General features: G+C 37.4%; 5 protein-coding genes across 8 annotated transcripts; 1 reads left to right on the top strand and 4 right to left on the bottom strand.

Annotated features, from left to right (window-relative positions):
- Positions 1-1199: 1199 nt before the first annotated feature.
- LOC103842674 (zinc finger protein BRUTUS-like At1g18910) lies at positions 1200-7817 on the bottom strand. Its single transcript, XM_009119330.3, has 12 exons — positions 6983-7817; positions 6488-6706; positions 6190-6384; positions 5734-6083; positions 5386-5608; positions 3646-5294; positions 3296-3517; positions 3079-3213; positions 1887-2121; positions 1744-1803; positions 1574-1645; positions 1200-1480 (listed from the first exon to the last, which is right to left on the bottom strand). Exons 1-12 carry the CDS (start codon positions 7265-7267, stop codon positions 1379-1381), a joined length of 3747 nt encoding a protein of 1248 aa, XP_009117578.1. The 5' UTR covers positions 7268-7817; the 3' UTR covers positions 1200-1378.
- A 301-nt stretch (positions 7818-8118) lies between these two features.
- On the top strand, positions 8119-13490 carry LOC103842672 (DDT domain-containing protein DDR4). Of its 4 annotated transcripts, none has more exons than XM_009119327.3 (12): positions 8119-9759; positions 9850-9960; positions 10460-10546; positions 10641-10678; positions 10757-10838; positions 10976-11082; positions 11166-11322; positions 11408-11500; positions 11647-11770; positions 11862-11904; positions 12025-12231; positions 12316-13438. In XM_009119327.3, exons 1-12 carry the CDS (start codon positions 9325-9327, stop codon positions 13112-13114), a joined length of 2283 nt encoding a protein of 760 aa, XP_009117575.1. In that variant the 5' UTR covers positions 8119-9324; the 3' UTR covers positions 13115-13438. The 4 variants fall into 4 exon arrangements, with proteins under 4 accessions (XP_009117575.1, XP_009117577.1, XP_009117576.1 ...); XM_009119329.3 differs by having other exon boundaries at positions 8120-9759; positions 12025-12219; XM_009119328.3 differs by having other exon boundaries at positions 8121-9759; positions 12025-12219; positions 12310-13438.
- Positions 13491-14094: 604 nt separating this feature from the next.
- On the bottom strand, positions 14095-15224 carry LOC103842671 (germin-like protein subfamily T member 2). Its single transcript, XM_009119325.3, has one exon. It carries the CDS (start codon positions 14927-14929, stop codon positions 14285-14287), a length of 645 nt encoding a protein of 214 aa, XP_009117573.1. The 5' UTR covers positions 14930-15224; the 3' UTR covers positions 14095-14284.
- Positions 15225-15485: 261 nt separating this feature from the next.
- LOC103842670 (probable myosin-binding protein 5) lies at positions 15486-17270 on the bottom strand. Its single transcript, XM_009119324.2, has 2 exons — positions 15873-17270; positions 15486-15803 (listed from the first exon to the last, which is right to left on the bottom strand). Exons 1-2 carry the CDS (start codon positions 17206-17208, stop codon positions 15604-15606), a joined length of 1536 nt encoding a protein of 511 aa, XP_009117572.1. The 5' UTR covers positions 17209-17270; the 3' UTR covers positions 15486-15603.
- Positions 17271-17600: 330 nt separating this feature from the next.
- On the bottom strand, positions 17601-19198 carry LOC103842669 (transcription factor MYB1R1). The gene is made up of 3 exons (XM_009119323.3): positions 18793-19198; positions 18497-18705; positions 17601-18240 (listed from the first exon to the last, which is right to left on the bottom strand). The coding sequence occupies exons 1-3, from the start codon at positions 19043-19045 to the stop codon at positions 17890-17892; spliced, it is 813 nt and encodes a 270-aa protein (XP_009117571.1). The 5' UTR covers positions 19046-19198; the 3' UTR covers positions 17601-17889.
- Positions 19199-20233: the final 1035 nt, after the last annotated feature.

Raw genomic sequence — 20233 nt, 5'->3', positions numbered from 1 at the left:
ATGTGATGCCATACAATACACTCCCTAAACAATGAAAGTAGTCAGGTTAAAAGCAATAATATTAAGAAAATTGTTACTTTTTAAAAATAACATTTAGTTAATAAATTCAATCAATTATAAAAAATAATATTATTTAATAGGCCACCCTATATTTAATAAATGTAAAAATTATCAAGTACTATATTTGAAACAAAGTTTTTTCTAAAGCTACTTAAAATAATATGAAACGGAGAGAGTTTTAATATATATGCATATTCTTATAGAAAATTACACAATAAATATTTTCTATTAAATAGAAACATTACAAAACATTTACATTTAGTTTGCTCCTCCCATATGCCATTTTTGATCAGTAATTTTTGAAGAATTGCTCCTCCTGCACCATTTCTAACCCGTACTTATATTTTAAGAATTTGTTTGCACCTTGTTGATGATGTTCTTTGATAACTTGATTAAAGGTTTATATTTTTATAAGGGATATGAAAACTTGATTTCATGTCAACTATAATTTAAGTGCTTTTGTTTAAATGGGCATGTGAGTGGATTAAGTATGTAGACGTTGAAATGTTTTAAATTAAGCTATATGGTTTCAGAGATAGGATTTTATATGATTTTCTGACATATTAATGTGGTAGGTCAGAAAGAAGCGGTTTCAATTTATTGCGCAACCAGACCTTTCACCATCCTATCTATGAACCTAGTGAAAAACTCACTGAGACTATTATTTCTTCAGTTCTCTCAAAATGTTATCGTCTCTAACAATTTGTTAGTATTTGTACAACATATACTTGAAAGTAAACCCAGTATATATATGATAGCCTCAAATCTTGATTTCTAAGGAATATGATGGACTTGCATGTCGATCGTCGGCAACTTTAAAGATGGCATAGATTACAAACAGAATTAAAGGGAAAAAAATCTTTCTTTGTTGAAGAAAATGATTATGTTCGGGAACTGGGATGATGGTTTCAATTCAAATGGGTTTGCTGCATGTTTGTTACCCCATCTTACTTATCAAAAAAAAAATGTTTGTTACCCCATCTTTTTGCATGCAACTTATTAACAGTCCCAAAACTATGTTTATATAGGCCATACTTAGTTTAGTTGTATACTAAACACTATATGGAAATTTCAATTATATTCTACTTTAAAATTTACAATCCTTATACTATAATTGTTAACATAAAAAATATCTGTTGTAGTCATATTTTCGATTCTTGCAATAATATATATGAGATTAAGTGAGAACTACAACCCCCTAAATTTATTGACTGTATGTCGAATATTATTTTTCATACAAAATCAAATGCTTTAAAAACGAAAGAAAAATGTTTAGACTTGCTCATTTACAACGGAAAAACAAGGGATATTGGACGAGTTAGAGAAGTCTGGTGTTGTATGAGGCACAACAAGAGCACTTGTGATAGAGCCAATGGTATGGAGCATTTCCCTTTCTCCCACAGTCATTACATAGTATTACCTGCAACCAACCATCCTTATGCTTAAACCTAGACCATGAATTAATGATACTTTGTATGTACATAAAATATCGAGAGAGAAGAGAGAGAGGAACCTGAGTTTGGTTTAAGTATTCATCTGGCATTTTTTGTTCTGCGAGCAGTGCATCCAACATTCTAAAGTATACCTGCGTGAGACAATTCTTTCATTAGTGAATCACCTCACTGTTTGAGCATTTGTCTCAATAAAGGGTCAGAGGAATTAAAAAGAAAATTTTGAACTAACCTTCATATCCCCTAGTGACTTGCTGCAAATAGGGCATGTGTAATGTGAACATGTGTACTCCTACAACCATAGACAGAGCACACACAAGTAAATATTCTTAGCATATTTTCATAAATTGTCATAAAACATAAGAATTTAAGCACCTGAAAGCATGCTGAGTGCATCACATGACCACATGGAAGAGCCTTCGCCGGAGAATTCGAGGTAAAAATATACTCATGACAAATCGGACAATTATCTTCTAAGCACTTTTCTCTGCATACATGTTCTACTAAGGTCCGTGACATACAAGCATTGCATTTCATGCAATGGAAATATTCAATGCCCAATCCTTTTCCTACCCGGCAGAGATTGCAATATGGACAATGATAGATTTCTCTGCAATAAAAACCTTCAATCGTCAAAAACTATCAATATCATGCCTAGTTTCGACCAAAGAACATAAATAAACTGCGTGCAACAACATTTTTTTAATGTAGAGGTTCTGAATCTGAAAGTATGTACGATATGCCACAACGTTAGTTCAAACTTTAACATACAACTAGATACTGACCCGCCCTTGAAAGGGCGGATATATTTTTTGTTTTATATTTAAAAAAAAATATTTCTATATTTGTGTGTTTTGTAATTATATTTTTGTTTAATAGTAATCTAATATAATTTTTGAAACAATGTCAAAATTTAACAAATATATATGTTGTAATTAGAACTGGATTTCTTTAAAAAACAGTTAAATGAAATAGGTCTGTGTTTTTCTCGTCGGAAGTAATAGACATATCATTATACGATTTGTTTTATATGTATTATTATATAAAGATACATAGATTTGTAAAAAGAAAATGGATCTATGCAAAAATATAGGATACATACAGTATTTAGCTGTATAGGTCGTTCAAAAAAGAGCCATAAAAAGTAGTGGGCCCGATTATTTTGGAACTGAAAAATGGTTACAAAAAAAGTCATAGAAAGTAGTGCATAGTTAGTTACGTATAATAATTTTGATCTGGTTATAAAAATAGTTGACATAACCTTTTATCAACTGGTCATGATTCTGTTTTAATAGAATAGATAATATAATTCTCTACAAAGAATAACTGCTTTAAGATGGAAAACTTTTTCAACATGATCTATCACTAGCCTTAACCTTACTTTACATCATACATTTTAGTCCAAAACAACAAGAAAACTTAACTAAAAAGATGAACAGTGAGTGAGAGAAAAAGCTATCCAGTTTCAGATATATTCCAATGAAACTTTTATTTGGTTTAACTAATATTTTGAAAATAGGATACGTTAAGCATCCAAATAGAGATGCTCAAGTAGGATAAATGTTACCTTTCATCGTCAAATAGTTTGCAGATTTTGCAGTAATATTTTCCCATTGAAGAATTGCATGAACTATTTGAGCAGCTCGCGCCTATTGGCTGAATAATCATGCACTTCATACACATCATTGTTGTGATTTGTTTCCTACACAAAAATTATAAAAATTAAAATATGGATGAGACTGATATTTTGTACGTGAAAATGGAAGCAATAAACATGTGACTACCTATCCACTGAGTGATCAACCTCTTCATCATGGCACCGGATACAAGTGAAAAGCTTGTTGCAACAAGGAGCAAGAAGCTTGCAATTCCTCTTGTAATGTTTGCAACCAAAGATCCCCTTTTGAGGATCTCTATAAGATGGATGCTGACCAGGAACTACTTCCATATTGTTTGAGATAACGGATGGTTCAAGATTATGTATCCGTTGTGTGGCAATCCAACGGCTGAAAAAGTATACAAACTAGTGTAAGTCACAACAAAGAAAAATATTGATTAGACTAAACAAAGTCATCGTCTACTTCGAACAGTTATAACATGACTCTTACAAAAACAAAATTGGATGTAGGGTTACCTCATCAAGAAGTTCTGCATGATATATGATTTCTTTTGAGGATCCAAAGAAGAGTCACGAGAAATTCTTCTAACTGTAGCCTCCACATCCTCCTGACTCATTGATAAGAGGCACTCATATTTATTGGCTTGATCAGATTGGCTTGATGTTCTACGCATTTGGTAGCCTAACGTTTCTTCTTTATACATCTTTTCATCAACTCTTGTACATACCTTCTTATTCTCTGAGTTTTCTTTATGAATCTCCTCTTTGTTGCCAACTCCTGCCTTGTTATCAGGAGCAACCTTCACAAGTGGCTTACTCATGCTATCCTTTAAACTTGTCTCTAAAACTTCCATAGGTTTGCTGCAAGTGTTTCCTCTTTCCTCATCAGCAGCTTCCTCAAATAGATATTTCCAGACAATATCTAGTGGATCTGAATCCTCAGATGGAACTGTTTTTGTTTCCCCTATTTCTTCTCCTACAACATTACTATTGTACCACTCCTTTAGCCATTCAGCAAACATTGTTTTCCTTGTGGCTTGACGCCACAAAGACATCACAGCCTGTTGTTCTTCAGGGATCAAAGATTCCATTAACCAGGGAATCATATCTTGCAATATTTCTCCACTAATTCTTCCAAGCATGGATGCTATGATCTTCTCTTGTTCTTCAATAGTGAAGCAGTCTCTAAACAAAGACCATAGCTCGGTTTCTTCGCGGTGGAGATGCTCAGACAATAGCTTATGAATGGATTTACATATATCTTGGAGGCTCAAACATAAATTCTCATACTTTTCCACTACATTTGAGTTGATAGACAACAACAACATGTTGAGTTCAGCCATCTCATTCAAAAGGAATGATACTTTATTGAGACGTCCAAGTTCAAGTTCATGATCAATACTGTATGACTGACTAATGTTTTGTAGTTGTCCCTTTGCCTCCAGGGCTGGAAACGCAATCTCATCCTCTGCATCTGAATGTATCTGATACAAGAACTTTATGAGATGAAACCGTTGATGAAACTCTCCAAGGAAGCTACTGTCTGATGCCAGTCGTGCTGAACCGCGTACAAGATAGTCTATATCCTTCTGCATTGCCTTGTGGAACAAGAAAAGCAGATCAATCGGTTTCCAGTCCATAGTTAAGCAATCGCCAATGTTGTCACCAGGAAGCTGTTGAATAGGCTTGAGGTTTCCTGGGATAAGTATTTGATGATTCATTGCACTCGAGTAAGGTGTCTCATTCATGTAACCAGGAGGTAGATCCATTGGCTGGAACCATGTTGACGACTTATGTTTGTTCCCAAGCAAAGAAGGATCAGATCCATTGTATATAGATCCAGAAGCTTCTTCAGTGTGTTCCTCTTCAGAGGGACATCTCGGTTTGAACATAAAGGACAGCTCATCCCAGAAACTTTCAACTGATGTTTTGCCTGAATAACCAAAACGAAACCATTGCAACAAGAGGTGTGCAAAAGGTTTATTGGGAAAAGAATCTTCCCAGCTTAGGAAGTGAATAATTGATTGAGATTCATCTTCTGACAACTGAGCAGAAAACCACATTATGACACACTTGAGCAATCCAAGAGGCAGGACATGAAGGCTCATGTATAGGAGCTGCCTCTGCATTTCAATGTTGCAATTCTTGCTGATGATGGAGAATACCTGGACAGCAACTAGTTAAATACTTTGGATGTCAAATGGAAACTAAATCAAAATTGACCAGTAGTCTCTTCAATATATGTAAACAGTTTACCTCAGCTTCCTCTAGAGAAAACTTTTTTGATACTGCCAGTATAAGGGATTTCAGTTTATCCTGAAGAGTTATGACAAAGTCTTCACTCCCTGTGCTAGTTTCAAGGTGTAGCCACCTCTTGAAGTTTTCCACATGGCCATCTATGGTGAATTGTTTTGAAGCAGAAGAGTGTTGACCCACCATTTCTTCAAACACTGGGTAAAAGAACTTCGTAAATGCATTGCTGCATTTAACAAGACATGTCCAAGAAACTACATACCATAAAAAAAAGAGAGGAGGAAAAGGAAACAAGAAATGTCCAAGAAACTACATACCATAAAAAAATCAAAGTCTCCAAAATATTATTACCCATAAAAGATGAGGACATCAGCAAGGAAGTTTAGCCGAACCACGAGCACATTGAGGTCCAATGAAAGGCTCGGAAATTTCAATTGGCTTAATCCTTTTTGAATGTCTAGCAAATCTCTTGTTATTGCATTATGCAGAAGTTGAATACCATGAAGCAGAGTGTGTTCTGTATTTGGACTAGAGAATGACGTTTTACTCCACTGCCAAAAACGTTGAAACAGCCCATTTGATGAATCTGCCTGATGAGATGAGTTATTCATATTTTCAGACTGTACTTCTTTCATGATCTTTGTAAGAGCCGCAAAAGAAGAAGATTGACTATCATCATCAATTAGCCAAGAGTTTATGACCTTCAGAAAAATAATTTAAATCCTGTTACAGTTGCAAGAAAATGAAGGAAAAATAGACTCACATCTCACTCTCAGTAATATATATGTATATATAGAGATAATGTACCAGTTGCAAGCAGAGTTCCTTTGGGACAACTTGTTTTACGCAGTTCTCAACTTCAGATCTCTCCATGGGAGAGAGTAAAGATGTCATCCATGGGAAAATTTCTTCAAGGACCATCACCGGAACACTACACATGAATTGCCACACTAATGATGCTTGTTCTTCACTTGAGAAGTTCTCAATTAACAAAGGAAACACCTGCATATTTAAGATAAGCAAACATAAGAAGAAAGATGATTTCTAAAATTATATATATTGCAAAAGACAATTAAATTGTGTGACAAGCAAAAAACCTATATACCTGCCGTTCTTCTTTAAGCATATGATGACATATGGATGACTGAATGGTGCCAATACATAGTATAACTTCACGAAGAACATCTGCAGTGTCCCCTCTTTCTTCTTCAAGAACATGTAGCCAGTGGAAAATTGAAGTGAAAAGATCTTCTGTGGAATCATGTTCTAGCGAGTAATTAAAAGCAATGTTCTTCACACGTGTGTCTAGCGCTGAAAATATGACCTGCCAGTAGACAAACGTTACATAAGTGATTGTTGTAATAAAACTCTGTGTACGTACTCGTTGACTTTTCGGCTTTGAGATGGTTTAATTTTCATTTTGCTGATTCTGATCAAAGAAAAGCAGAGATTATATGCATAACCAGCCAAAAATATATGAGATAATGATCATTTACACTCTTTGTTTATCCTAACATGAATCATTACTCATTAGAACCCAAAACGCTTCGTTTTGCTAAGTTCTTGAAACAGCTTTAAAAACCTGGAGAGATGTACTAACCTCATCTTCAGCTGCAGAATGGTACTTATAAACAAGCTTCAGGTAATCAAACTTACGGCGGAGCTCCACCGCTAGATAGGAACCGGTCTTGACCCTATCACCGGCGAGACGGTGGAGCTCCGCAAGCTGTGCACGGAAAGCCTTGTGGAAGTAAACGAACAAGAGAATAGGAGAATCAGACAACCGAGCATTCACGACGGAAACCCCCGAAGAACTGGACGCAATATCCGGCGGTTTATTCTCCCGTCGGTTCTTGTCCGGCGGAAGTGGAACTCCGACTCCCATCCACCACCATGAACAGAAGAGGAGCAAGGAGACAGAAGAAGAAGGAAACGCGTTGACGATAAGAGAAGGTAATATAAAGGCTCGATCATCGTCGTCTTCAAGCTGTCTCTCTCTCTTCTCTCTCAGATGTAGCTTGAGGATTTGTTAATTAACTTTTAGGGGTTTAAGTGTTTTATTATATTTGGAAGTGATGGAGACGTTAGAAAAATTGAACAACCAAGAAGGCTTTTATCATGATGAATACTACCTATGGCGGGACTATTTACTTGTCCCCATGTGACCAACTTATTATCTTATTGTCGTTTGCTATATTTTTTTCTCAATTCCAATTTTATGTCTTGAGCATTATTTTATCTTAAATGTTAATAATATAAATCCTGAAAATTTGAGTCATTTCATTTTGTCAACATCGGTAGGATATATCCACCAACCATTAGTCTATTGGTTTCAGTATTGTACACACAGAGACATGGAACCCCTGTTTTTTAGCAACAGAGATGCATGGAACTAAAAATGATAAAATAATACTAAGACGAAAATCTTTCATGTTGACGTGGACAAATATGCACATTTGAGGCTTCGAATGGTAACATCCGTCCCGCACCGCACCGCAGTTAACAATAACAAAAATCTCTACATATACCATATATTTATACGTTTTTATAACTGTTAGAACCGCACCGCAGTCAAACCGCTTGTCCCGCACCGCTCAATCCGCTGTTACCATTCGGAGCCTGAGTTATTATTACCGACAGAAACAAAACTGACGTTCATTGATTGAATGAGTCAGAGCGTCCTCTCCGTTAGCTGGTCTCATGCATTTGTCTCCGTTCGTTAAAAAGCCGTTAATTAATCTCCCCCGTTCCGTATGCTCTCTTTCGCACGTGCCATCATGTGGCCGCAGCGTGCAAAACAGCGAACCTAGAGCCTCCACGTGGCTCTACTCTCTTCCCTTTATCATATTGGGCCTATAAATTGAGAAATCAGCCCTAAATTTAAATGGTTCAAAGCCCAATAATAGATGCAAACAAAGAAATAGATTTGCTCAAATTGAAAGAAAAAAAACATTTGCCCCAAGAGTTAACCCTTTTTCATTTTCTCCGGCGTAAACCACGGCGGATGATGGAGGAGGAGATTTTGAGAACGATGTACATTGCTATGACGGCGATCACGGTTCTTTCCTTTCTTTTTGGTAAGTTAGTTTAGTGTATATATGGAGTTTGGTAGTAGTGTATATGTGGAGTTTGGTAGTGTGACATAAATGAAGTATCAATGTAAGAACCAGTGTCACTGTGTCAGGACTCAGGATCTTAGATAATATGCTTGGACCTAATAAAAAAGATCATTAATGATCATCCTTGACATTTAGAGATCCTTTGCTTAACATGTTTAATCATGTAGACTTTTAATGGGTTACTACTTCAGCTGGCAGCTGGCACATTAATCATATACTTACCGCATATAGTTATATTTTTTTCTAAATCAAAATTTTTGAGTTATTTAAGCAAATTAGTTAAAACAAGAGTTACTTTTAAACTTTGAGTTTACTAATTTAGAAATAAATTTGTATTTTTTTACTAAATTACTATACTCATCACTTTTATATCACTTACAAAATTTTCAAATTATGTTATTCATAATTATTATTTACAATTTTTAAAGTTCTGATATGTCATAGCATATACTTTTTGGTTTAATATAGATTAAAAAATCGATAGAGAGAGAGCCCTAGATCTGTTTACCCCCTATTTCTCCTCTCCTGTGTTTCACTCCCTGAGTCGTTTTCTCTGATCACTGAGAGAGAGAGAGAGAGAGAGAGTCCTTTTTTTTTACCATCTTTTTATTCTCCTCAGATATTCTCCTTCTTCTTCTCTCCAGACAAGAAGCCCAAAACGACAACGTTTAACATCCAAACACCAGTAAAACGCTTTCGTACCTTCTTCCTCTTCGTCATCCTCTCTGTTTAACCGATTTAGATTTTTTCCCTCACAATGCCCTAAAAAAAAATCTCAAATCAACACCACTTTTCAAATTAAACCCTAATTTCAATCTTCTTGATGGCTTCCTCCGCCGATATCGTCCCTGACCGATCTTCCCCCGGGAACCACCGCTCTCCCGCCGACGACGACGCTTCTCCGGTCGCCGGTACCAAAATTCCGGCGGAGCTCAGGAGAACGAGGCCTTCGCGCGCCTGCACTGTTAGGGCGCAGCAGCGGCTCCAGGAGCAGCAAGCGGCGGAGAGAAAGGTCAGGCCTTTGAAGAAGGAGTGTAAACGGAGGGAAGAAGAGGTTGAGGAGGAAGATGATGATGATGATGATGAGGAGGAGGAGGAGGAAGATGAGAATCATCAGCGGCAATGCGTTGGAGGAGGAGGAAGTTCAGGCAAAAGCAAAATCGTTACTTCGCTTGTCCCGCCACCGGAGCCTTCGCAGATGCCGCGGTGGAATCTTAGGTCTATGTGGGAACTTGCTTCCGTACTCAACTTCTTGCATGTCAGCTCTCTCTCTCTTCTCTTTAATTGTCTTGGTTCTTACCAGCTCACTCACTCACTCCCAAGTTCTCCTCTTTGTTGTTCCTTGAAGGTTTTTAGACCGCTTTTGAAGATCAATGCGGAGTTTTCAGCTGAGGAGTTTGAGACGGCTTTGCTGAATCCTAACGATACTTTAAGTGACATTCATATTCCTCTTCTAAAGGTTGGTGCTTTCCCTATCCATTCTTGTCTTCTCTCCTACTCTTTTAGTATGCTCTTCGTGTTTCTTATTGATGCTTTCCTAAGTCTTGTTGATTTGCTTTGCTTTCTATCTGTTTTAACTTCAATGTACTTCCCGAGAGTTTGCTTCATTGACATGAACAGAGCTTCTTGGTGCTCTTAGCTCTTATTAGTATCCGTTTGTTAGCGTCTTGAATGGTCATGACCATTCTGTTAAAAGGCTTAGTTGTTAAATGTTTTTGGGTAGCTTCCCTATAGGCTTGTGCTACCCACTTCAGGATCACTAATTTTCTCTGAAACGCTTTCTTGAGTCATTTTAGAGTTCCCTGATTGAATTCTTTCATCGTTGACATGAATGATATCATGATTTTTATTTGTTGTGCATAATTGATGTGGATGATTTGGAATCTGTTATAATCTTTACTACTATTAATGTCCACACTGCTTAGCAATTTACCAGTTTATTTTATTTTTATTCGCAGGCCATTCCTCCTGTAACTAGAACGGCCCTCACACGTGATACCTGGGTCACTGTCCTGTGCAGAAAAATTAGAGATTCCTGGCATTGGGTAATGATTTCTAAACATCTTTTATCTGATATTAGAAGTACACATTTTTTTGCATTATATCATGTTCTGATATCTCCTTCACCTACTTGTTTAGGTCGCAGAAGGGGACCTTCCAATTATTGCCTCGCAAGGGTGAGTTGTTATCATTCTCTGAATCTCTTGGTTACTGATTCGGAAGCATTTATAAAGCTTCTTGTATTAATCTTGTAGGCGGGAGATTGAAGTGTACAAATCTCTTGATCCAGCCATTCGTGTGGTGATTTTGAAAGCTTTATGTGATATTCGTGTTGAGGTATTGTTGCTGCTCTATGCCAATCTGCTTGCAGTTGAAATGGAACTTCCATTATGTTATCAATGTTCGTATGATTGCCTTGAAAACAAGATCGTTATAACAGTTACAGTTTTCATGGGTTTTGTGTATTTCCACAGCAAGAGGATATCAGGAGCTACATTGAGAATTCACTAAAAACTGGTGTTCATGTGTCAGCATTTCGCAAAGATCGCGTTGGGGGTGATTCACATGGAGTTAATTTTTGGTATGTGCCAAATTTCAAAAGACATGAATGGGACTCCCTTGTTTGCATATTTCTGATAGCATCTGTTTGTTTCTTTTTTCAAGGTATGAGGATGATCCCTTAGTTGGTCACCGTTTATATCGGGAAATAAGGAAAGCAGAGGTGGTTAAGGTCAGAACGAAGGGTTCCAAGATTCTTCCTAACGTAACATACCAATGGGAAACTGTTGCCACTAATTTTGATGAATTCCAAGATGTTTCTGTAAGTCTCTACTACGAGCAATTTTGATGAATAACTTTCTATGTTTTTACTGTTGATTGAAATGCTCTCTGCCTTTGTTTTGCAGGAGAAACTTAATTCAAGTAGTAGTAGAATTGAGATTTCTCTAGGGAAGAAGTTAACGAGAGATATGCTTCCTGAGATAGAAAAAGAACACAAGGTTCCAATTTGCTCTCTGCCTTTCCTTTTATTTTTGTTTTCACTTTGGTTACAGTAGAATACAACGTTACTACTGAACTCACATTGGCGGAATAATTCTTATCCATTGCATCCTTTTATATTTTTTTTTTTTTCATTCTTTGTCAGAGGAAAGAAAAATTGTTGAAAAAGCAACATAGACAGGCTCTTCTCCTGGATAACTATTTGGTTGTTGACGGTCTTGGCGCTGGCCGTTCTCTCCGTGACAGGAAGCCAGTTAGATACACTTTTGGTAAGGTTATGACCTTGTTGGGAGTTCATGATATCCAGCTTGATTTCTACTCGACTGAAGGGCTTTACCAAATCGGTTGATATTATTGCAGATGATTATGATAGGTCGATAAATGAAGCAATCAAGATAACAAAGTACGTCTTGAGTGTCGCTTGCATTGAAGCATATCTGCTGTTGTTTCTCTTTAACATGTCATTTGGTGACTAGTATCTATTGTCCCTTACTTCCCACTGGTTTTGATAAAACTTTCTCAGGAAGAAACATCCATCACCAGAAGAACCTTTCCTTCACAGAAGAGAATCAGCCAGGTTGGATGCGCTTGCGAATGGCAGTTCGACAAGTTCAGCCCACCTTACTGAACCTGTGAACGATACAGCATCTGCGGGATCTTCTGATTTTGCTGATTCTGATGAGTTCGATGAGCAGAGAGATGAATCCATGGACAAAAGGCAAGAGACAGCGTAATTTTCATCTCCCCTATATTTTTCCCTCCAGATCTTTGCGAAATTGAATTATTACTGAGTACAATGTCCTGACAGTAACAGGCGCAGACAACGGCCCCAGAGGTATTCAGCTACGGACTTTGTTGAAACTGTTTCAGACAATGATGCAGGATTCGAGAGCGATGATGACATTGTTGGGGAAGCAGTTTATGATGAAGAGTATCTTAGGAAGCGCAAACGGAAGAAGATATCTAGTGGTTCTGAGGGAGAGGAGGAAAACGGGGATGAAGAGTACAAATGGGATGAAGACAATGCTGAGTACGAGGAAGAGGAAGAAGAAGAAGAGGATGATGAAGATTCTCAAAGTAGCAGCGAAGAAGATAGCGATGAACCCCGGAGAGGTAAGAAAATGCCACGGAGAGAAGCTAAGTCAAGATCAAGACCAAGGTCAAATGATTACCGGACAGGTCTGAGACGTAGTAAAAGAGCCACAAGAATCGATTACCAACAATATGAGTTCTCGGAATCAGACAAAGAAGTAACAGGGGTGGCTAAACGGAAACGATTGGTTGAGCCAGATGAACATTCCGATGAATCAGGGAATGGGAACTTCACAATGGGAAGTGAGGACTCGGAAGAAAAGGCAAATGACCATGAATCAGAATCTCCTGATGAAGAAGTAGAAGAAGAGACCAGAGAAGTCAATGACAATGCAGAGAAAACAAATGGCACAGAGGATAATAATCAAGTGAACAAGTCAAACGGCACAGACCAAGAAGAAGTTGAGGGTGCAGTAGGCAAAAGGCATTACCTCGATTTAAACGAGCTTGCTCCTGTATCTGGTTTTGATGATGGTCCAAGTACAGCTTTGAAGGATGATGATAAGACAGACAACTTATAATCAAAGACATAGAGACCGTCTTAAAGCTCCCTCTGTAAACAAGATATTTACGAGTTATTTCTGGCAGAAACCTCTTCAGTTGAACGGTAATCTGCATTCAAGCATATATATATGCCTTCTAGTTTTTAGGTTATCAGGCAAACACGGCTGATAAGTGAAGTGGAGAGGTCTCTTCTGTGTAGATTAGTTTAGTCATTTTGTTCTTACCCTGAAAGGGAAACAATGAAGAGGGTGAACCAGAGATTCCTACAAGCTGTTGGTTATGGAATTATTATTAGTGTACAATTAACTTTTGTATTTAACCATATGAACACGTTCAGGGTCTCTTAGATTTTGGTAAAACGATGCAGCTTTGAGACTTTTCTGAATGGCGTTATTATGGTCCATGGAGTAATCCTCTAAAAGATGTGAATCTCTTTTTAGCGTTGTCCCATATCCATACAATACAGAAGATCGCTCTGTATATGTTTATAACAACGGCTTGTTTTAGTCTTCGGAAACAACTGACTGACTTATTGTATGGAACAAAATAAACTTTATATTATTTGGGTAAGAAACAGAACATGAAAACACTGTTCTTATGGTTCACGTTGGAGTTGCAACTTGACTCAAACCAATACTGCAAAATTTAAATGTATTCTTGAATACCATGCGTTGACAATGTAGCAGGTTTTGATGATTGAATTAGTTAGCTGTTGAGAATATTTATTGTATAGCTGATTTAAGAAATTAGTTAAATACCATATGTTGACAATATCTCTATGATTGTTAAGAGAGGCTTTTCAGTAATAGTTTAATCAAGAACTAAACAACTTGCTAGAGAATGAGTTCTTCGAATCATTTTCAAAGGCTCATCCATGGAATTGCGAAGTAGCAGCTCAAATCACAACCAAATGAAAATGTTCACAAGAAAGATATAGAGAAAAGATAAATATAATCTTATTAATGTTTTTTTGGGTCAAGAAATCTTGTATTTGCAATAAAATACAATTCAGAAATATAATATCAGAAAATATAAATAAAAGATGTTATTAATGTTTTTGTTTAAATTTTTTTGGTCAACAAACATTTTTTCTTAACTATTTATTACACATAAATGTACACCATTATTTAAATAAAATAGAATAGAAAAATATCATTTAATTCAGAAAACATAAAATCAAAAGACTCTCAAACAGCAAACTTGGACTTGAGATTGTTCACAGTTGCATCATCAGTCCTAAACGTTTTGGTCAAAACCGCGTTTGGGATCTCAGGCATAGAACCAAACAGAGTACTAGGCAGAACAGCCGATCCAGGAAGCTGACTGTTAAAAGAAGTTATCAAACGTGCTTTCCCTTTACCAACGTTCCACTGGAAATGAACCAACCCTCTAGGGACAACAAACATCTCTCCGGCATGTATAACCTTTGAGAACAAGGTGTTGTTCGTGGTCAAGAACCCGACGAAAACAGAGCCTTCGATCACAACCCCTGCTTCTGTTGCACGAGGGTGCGAGTGAGGAGGGTTCACACCGCCTGGAGCGAACTCGACGTTGTTCATAGAGAGTCCTAAAGTGTTCAGACCAGGAAAGGTTAGGACGTTGGCGGGGGCCACGGCTACGCCGTTACGGTTTGAGGTGTTTAGAGGAATGCCTAAGCCGGAGAAGAAGAAGTCAGAGGCGGAGACTGGTGACTTGCATGGGAAGCCATTGAGGGAAGGAGAAGCTTTGAGGTCGCCGACGCAGAAGTCTTGTAAAGGGTCAGAGTCGGATGAGAGAGATGGGATTACGAGTAGGCAGAGAGTTAGAAGGAAGGAGATGGGGAGAGAAGTCATGGCTTTTGAGAATGATGAAACAGAGCATCCTCTGTTTTTGTATATATAGTGGTGTGTGTTTTTGGAGAAAAAAAACTATTTTGACTTGTCCTCTTTTTAGTCTGTTTTACTCAGTTTCTTATGTTTTCTAAAGTTTTTTTAATTGATTTTGTCGTAAGAAGCAATCGAAAAGACAAGAAATCTGCAGAATATTTCAAAGTCAATGGTTAATTAGAGAAGTTTCATGGCTTAATCATGAAATACATAATGACTTCATGACTTAAGCTCTGTCTTTAAGAATAAAAGATAATTTTTAGTACTCAGTTGAAAATGAGTGGTTGATAATTCAAGAATTTTTCATAAGTAAATTATTTGGTAAGAACTTAAATACTAGTTTATATTTAATAAGTTTTTGGTCTGGACAAGTATATATGGGTTTGTTAAAGTGACATTTTCATATATAAATTTTTAATTAGGAAGAAATAATTACTAGTCTTCAAGTTTTTTAAGTTTGGTACATATTATAAGTTCTCAAAAACAAAGTCAGGATTGAAGTTGACGTATGAGACAAGGCAGGTAAAAACTTTGCTTGTTCTGTAATAAAAAAATTTCTAGTATGTGTTACATACAGATTAGATACAAGGATGCTGTTTTGGTATCGTCTGATGTATGATAAAATAAGTAAGTATTCACATTCATGATTCTGATGGCATCTCAATGAAACTACGAAGCATATTGAGATTCTGAGATATCTGTAACAGAATTGCTTCTCCTTCACTAACATCTAACACTTCTGAAATATGCTGCAGCAATTCACCTTTTGATTCAATCTCATGTAGTCTCTCTGTTATCTCTGAGATCTCCTTCACTAACATATCTTTTCTGCTTCCCTTCTCTGTAACAAAACCAAAAGAAGATTCAGACAGTTGTTTACAAGAAAACAACTAACCAATGAATCTCTAACCTTTCTCTTCCTCTATGATCATCCCACCATTGTTGTCTTTAGTCTCCTCCTCACCTGAATCTTTCATTTGCACCAAATCTTCTTCATTATTTAAAGAACAATCCGGTTTAGTTTCATTGTTTTCTTCATCAAGAAACTCTTCTGCTTCTCCTCCTTTGCTGTCTTCTTGTTGTGGTTGTTCTTCCTCTTCTCCCATCAACAGTCCATATCTCAACCTGTAAGCCTCAACTTCAGCTTCAAGCTCCTTCATATCTTCTTCCCTCTTAACCAACAAACCACTCAAAGACTGCACAGCCTCCTGATCATACTCCGCCTGCTCATCCATCATCCTCTGATACTGCAACGCCTCCATCTGAACCGCGGCTTTCTCCGCCTGAAGCCTCGTGATCATAGCCATCGCGTTGTTCGCCGCAACAGCCGAAGCACTCCTCTCTTCATCCAACTCCATGTACAAATCCATCAGCGACTTCCGGTCCAGCCTAACCTGCCTGTTCAGATGATGAAGTATCGAATCACCGTCCAACACTTCAGCTTCCGGACCGGTCTGATCGATCAAACTCTTCTTCATGGACCTAACAGACCATCGCGGACTGTTCTGAGCCGAGTCAGAAAAGAATCTGTTGTTCCCTCCTCTTACGAAACTCGGCGTTCTATCAAGTGTGTCTTTGTTGTTAGCTGCTTCTTCTTCCTCAGGCAAGTTGGAAAAATCCATAGTTCTTTGGTTGAATGAGACTCTAGGAGACGGACTCGGAGCAGCAAAGAAAGATCTGTTCCCATTACTATTCGGTTGTTTTTCGGTTTTTATCTTCAACAACTCTCCACAACAAGAACAACACTGCTGTTCTTGAAACCTGTTGTTAGCTCTAAGATCAAGCTTCGAGCCTGTAACCGGAAACGCCTTCTGATGCTCATCGTCGATAAGAAGCTCGAGATCCTTATGCAAGATACCGATAAGAGACTTGTAGGTGTCAACATCAGTTTCTTTCTCGGTGGCGAAGGAGAGGAGACAACCTTCGCACATTCTTTTGATCTCGGAGAGTTTCTTGTGGACGTGGCAGTAAGCTAAGGAAGAGACGTTCTTCTTGTGAGAGTCGCAGATGGAGTCGTTGTAGTAGAAGTCGGGGTTCGTTGGGACGAGGACGTGGTCGAGTCTTGTGCAGAGGAGGCAAGGGGTTTTGAGGTCGAAGAGTTTGGAGAGTTGGTTTGAGGAGAAGGCGAGGAGGCCGTCTAGGAAGAGGAGGATGATGATGATCCATTCGAGGATGGCGTAGATTAAGAAGTGTGGGAATGTTCCGAGCTCGTCTTCTATGAAGTTCTTGAAGGAACGGTTTGACATTGATTATCGATGATAGAGAAGGGTTACATGAAGATTTGAAATGGTGGCGTAAGAAAAAAGCAAAAAAGAGGTTATGTTATGACCTTTCTTATTTATTCATTCTATTTTTGGAATTTGTAAAAGATTTGAATTAAGGTTGAAGACCAAAAAATACCTGAAATAACGGTTAATCGCAGATAAGAATGGACTTCTATGTTTTGGATTTTTCAGAGATAGTATCCATTAATGGGGGTCTTAATGATTATCGCTAATCATCCATTTAAAAAGTACTTATGTAATTACTTACACCTAAATATCATCTAGGAAACTGGCAGGATTACATTATTTATGGCATTAAAAGTAATGCGACGAACCACATACATACATTTTTAGCTTATGCCCAAAAGATAAGATATAGAAAAAAGGCCCCATTGAGAATGGGGCACATGACAATCACGACTTGTTTTAGCTTACCACAAAACAAAACACAGAGGACAGAGTTTTTTACAAACAATAAACACACACAGTTCGTCCATGTTTCTTTTTATCCCCTGATTATTCTTTTTCAGACAAGAATACATAACAGTTTTTGACATAGTAACATCAAAAACAAGACTAAGGGTTTAGACCTAGTATGTACTACTAGAACAGAGAAACAAAAGAAAGAAGCAAGGTCTTAAAGATTCACCTTGCTTTTTAAGTCTAAGCAACTCTAATGGTGTTGCTATTGCTATCTCCATCGCTGAAGCTTGGCATCATCGTGAAAGCCGAACGTCTCGAGTTGGATGGTTCGTTGAGGTTAAAGGACAGAGACAGGTTAAGAGAAACCGGAGCAGCATCTGTGTTTAGATTGAAAGCAGGATTTGCTTGGAAGGTTACTGGAACCGGATGGACACGATTTGAGGATAAATCGTTGGGATGAAATGTCTGTGGTGCATTCTCCTCAGTTCTTGTCGGAAAAACTTGCATAACTTGATGTCCAGAGCTGATGTTAGTTTCAGGCAGTGATGAGTTTTCCTGAGCATGATCTTGCTCCATGTGCATTCCTGTGACCTGTAAAAAACAAATCAGGCCAAACTGTAACACACTTGCATGATATTTGTAAAACTCAATTATTTGAATCTATCCACTTTCTAGAACAGCCTAAGACATATATTCCCAATATATGACACTTCATTTTTTATCTTTTAGTCCCAAAGAAGAAATACTAAAAAAAAAAAAGCAAATTCTTTCTCAAAAAAAAACTCTAGAGAGCAAGAAAGGAAAAGAACTTTCAGACAGCAGAGATAACCTATAGGAATGGCTTTACCGTATCGGTTGTGATATCGAAAAGGCTAGATCTTCGTCGGCGACGGTTGAGATTGGTTCTCCGGAGGAAGTACTTCTGAGCGTGGCTAGCAACTTGAGTAGGCGTCCTGGTCTTGACAAAGTCTCTCGATATCCCTTTCCAATCTCCTTTCCCTACTCTCTGCAGACCAAGCAAGAACCTCTTGTGCTCACTCTCCGTCCACGCTACTCCTGTTTTCATCCACACACAATCATCAACAAGCCATAGAGATTAAAACGATGCCATAGCTAAAACAACAACCATCAGAGAAAAGGTACCTCGTTTCCTCTCGCGATTCCCGACGGTGGAGGGTGTAATCTGGACGGCGTCATTGGCGGAGGCGTAACCTGCGGCGGTTATCGCATCCGGTTCGTTCTCTTCCTCCGGTGAAGACTTGTCGTAGTCAGACAGATTGTTTAGACTCACGCACTTTCTCATCGGATCAACGACGACTCTGACTCCGAACAACATGATCTCTCCCTTCCCGGCGGCACCGCCTCCGGTTTCTGATGAGCTACTGACGGCGGCCATTTTAGTGATTTTCCGGTTATGCCCTTGCGTCTGTTTTGGATTTTTGTTAACCCTTTCAATCGCTTTTAGAACGGTGGAGACGAGGTGTGAGTGGATCTGAGCTCTTTCTTCTTGTGCTTATATTTTTATAAACGTCCACGTGACACGTGGCTTAGCTCTGAAACGAATTATTTTTATTACAGTGTTGAGTTCTGTAGTTACGGTAATACGACACGTGCTGGTTTGATTTGTACTTCAGTCGTTCATTTTTCAGAAAAAAATTCTATAGTTTTGAACTTTTGATATATTTTTTAAACAATTAATTGTAAACGTCAAAAAATTAACCGTATTTTTTTAATTTTTATTGATTAAGGTATAGATAATTACAACAAATTTATGCATTTATATTTTTTATTAATATGTATAAAAAAATTAAAGATATGTGTTATTTTGAAACAAAAAGAGTTGTGTTTACTGTTTAGTATAGTAATGTAGTGTTTAGTATTAGAAGAATCTGGTCAACTGATCAGTTCCAATCACAATTACATTCAAGCTGATTACCTTTAGAACCATCCTTTTAAGTTAACTTTTGCTTGTGTGATTTGTTGCCTTGAAAAACTCAAATCCTTAAGAGGATTACTTCGTGTTAATTTCATCCTCATGTCTCAAAATCTAACGAAAGCCTCCAACGCTTTTATTGAAATATTGTCCTGATGAATATTGAAAATTTTATGCAACATTTTAGTTATGGTTAGTTAAAAAAAAACAATTTTTTTGGTCAGAATTAAATGATTGATGAACGAATGAAACGAATATATATAAAAAAATAATCAAAAGAATATTCCAAACCGTGGCATCAAATATTTTGATGAAGTCATGCGGCCACTGGATGAACATGATAGCTTCATATAATTTTTTTTTTTTTTTTTTTTTTTTTTTTGAAACTGAACTTCATATAATTTAACATGTATTATTTTCTTGTTTGCCCATCAATTGCCTTTGCCCTTTAGGTTTAACTTTCTTTTACAAGTTACAAGTTGTCTTTTAAAACACCGTATGTAATGCTGATTTGAGGAATGATCAAAATATGATCAAGTTATCCCAGTTATATATGGATTCACACGTTCGAATTAACTATGATTGTCGACTAACTAAAGAATTTAAAATATTTCTTGAGGACCAAATTTCTGAACTATACCTTAATTATAA

This window comes from Brassica rapa, chromosome A09 (assembly GCF_000309985.2).
Source record: "Brassica rapa cultivar Chiifu-401-42 chromosome A09, CAAS_Brap_v3.01, whole genome shotgun sequence".
Taxonomy (NCBI): Eukaryota; Viridiplantae; Streptophyta; class Magnoliopsida; order Brassicales; family Brassicaceae; genus Brassica; species Brassica rapa.
This window is presented reverse-complemented; position numbering and strand designations above follow the sequence as displayed.

Excerpts from the sequence above, each read along its gene's own strand:
- LOC103842674 (XM_009119330.3), bottom strand. The coding sequence starts at position 7,267 with ATGGGAGTCGGAGTTCCACTTCCGCCGGACAAGAACCGACGGGAGAAT. Across the intron at positions 5,609-5,733 it reads GATGTCCTCATCTTTTATGG|CAATGCATTTACGAAGTTCT; the intron begins GTAATAATATTT and ends TGTTAAATGCAG. Across the intron at positions 1,481-1,573 it reads AATACTTAAACCAAACTCAG|GTAATACTATGTAATGACTG; the intron begins GTTCCTCTCTCT and ends GGTTGGTTGCAG.
- LOC103842672 (XM_009119326.3), top strand. The coding sequence starts at position 9,325 with ATGGCTTCCTCCGCCGATATCGTCCCTGACCGATCTTCCCCCGGGAAC. Across the intron at positions 11,323-11,407 it reads ATGAATTCCAAGATGTTTCT|GAGAAACTTAATTCAAGTAG; the intron begins GTAAGTCTCTAC and ends TTTGTTTTGCAG. Across the intron at positions 12,232-12,309 it reads GACAAAAGGCAAGAGACAGC|TAACAGGCGCAGACAACGGC; the intron begins GTAATTTTCATC and ends ATGTCCTGACAG.
- LOC103842671 (XM_009119325.3), bottom strand. The coding sequence starts at position 14,929 with ATGACTTCTCTCCCCATCTCCTTCCTTCTAACTCTCTGCCTACTCGTA.
- LOC103842670 (XM_009119324.2), bottom strand. The coding sequence starts at position 17,208 with ATGTCAAACCGTTCCTTCAAGAACTTCATAGAAGACGAGCTCGGAACA. Across the intron at positions 15,804-15,872 it reads GATCATAGAGGAAGAGAAAG|AGAAGGGAAGCAGAAAAGAT; the intron begins GTTAGAGATTCA and ends GTTTTGTTACAG.
- LOC103842669 (XM_009119323.3), bottom strand. The coding sequence starts at position 19,045 with ATGGCCGCCGTCAGTAGCTCATCAGAAACCGGAGGCGGTGCCGCCGGG. Across the intron at positions 18,706-18,792 it reads GAATCGCGAGAGGAAACGAG|GAGTAGCGTGGACGGAGAGT; the intron begins GTACCTTTTCTC and ends GGATGAAAACAG. Across the intron at positions 18,241-18,496 it reads TCGATATCACAACCGATACG|GTCACAGGAATGCACATGGA; the intron begins GTAAAGCCATTC and ends TGTTTTTTACAG.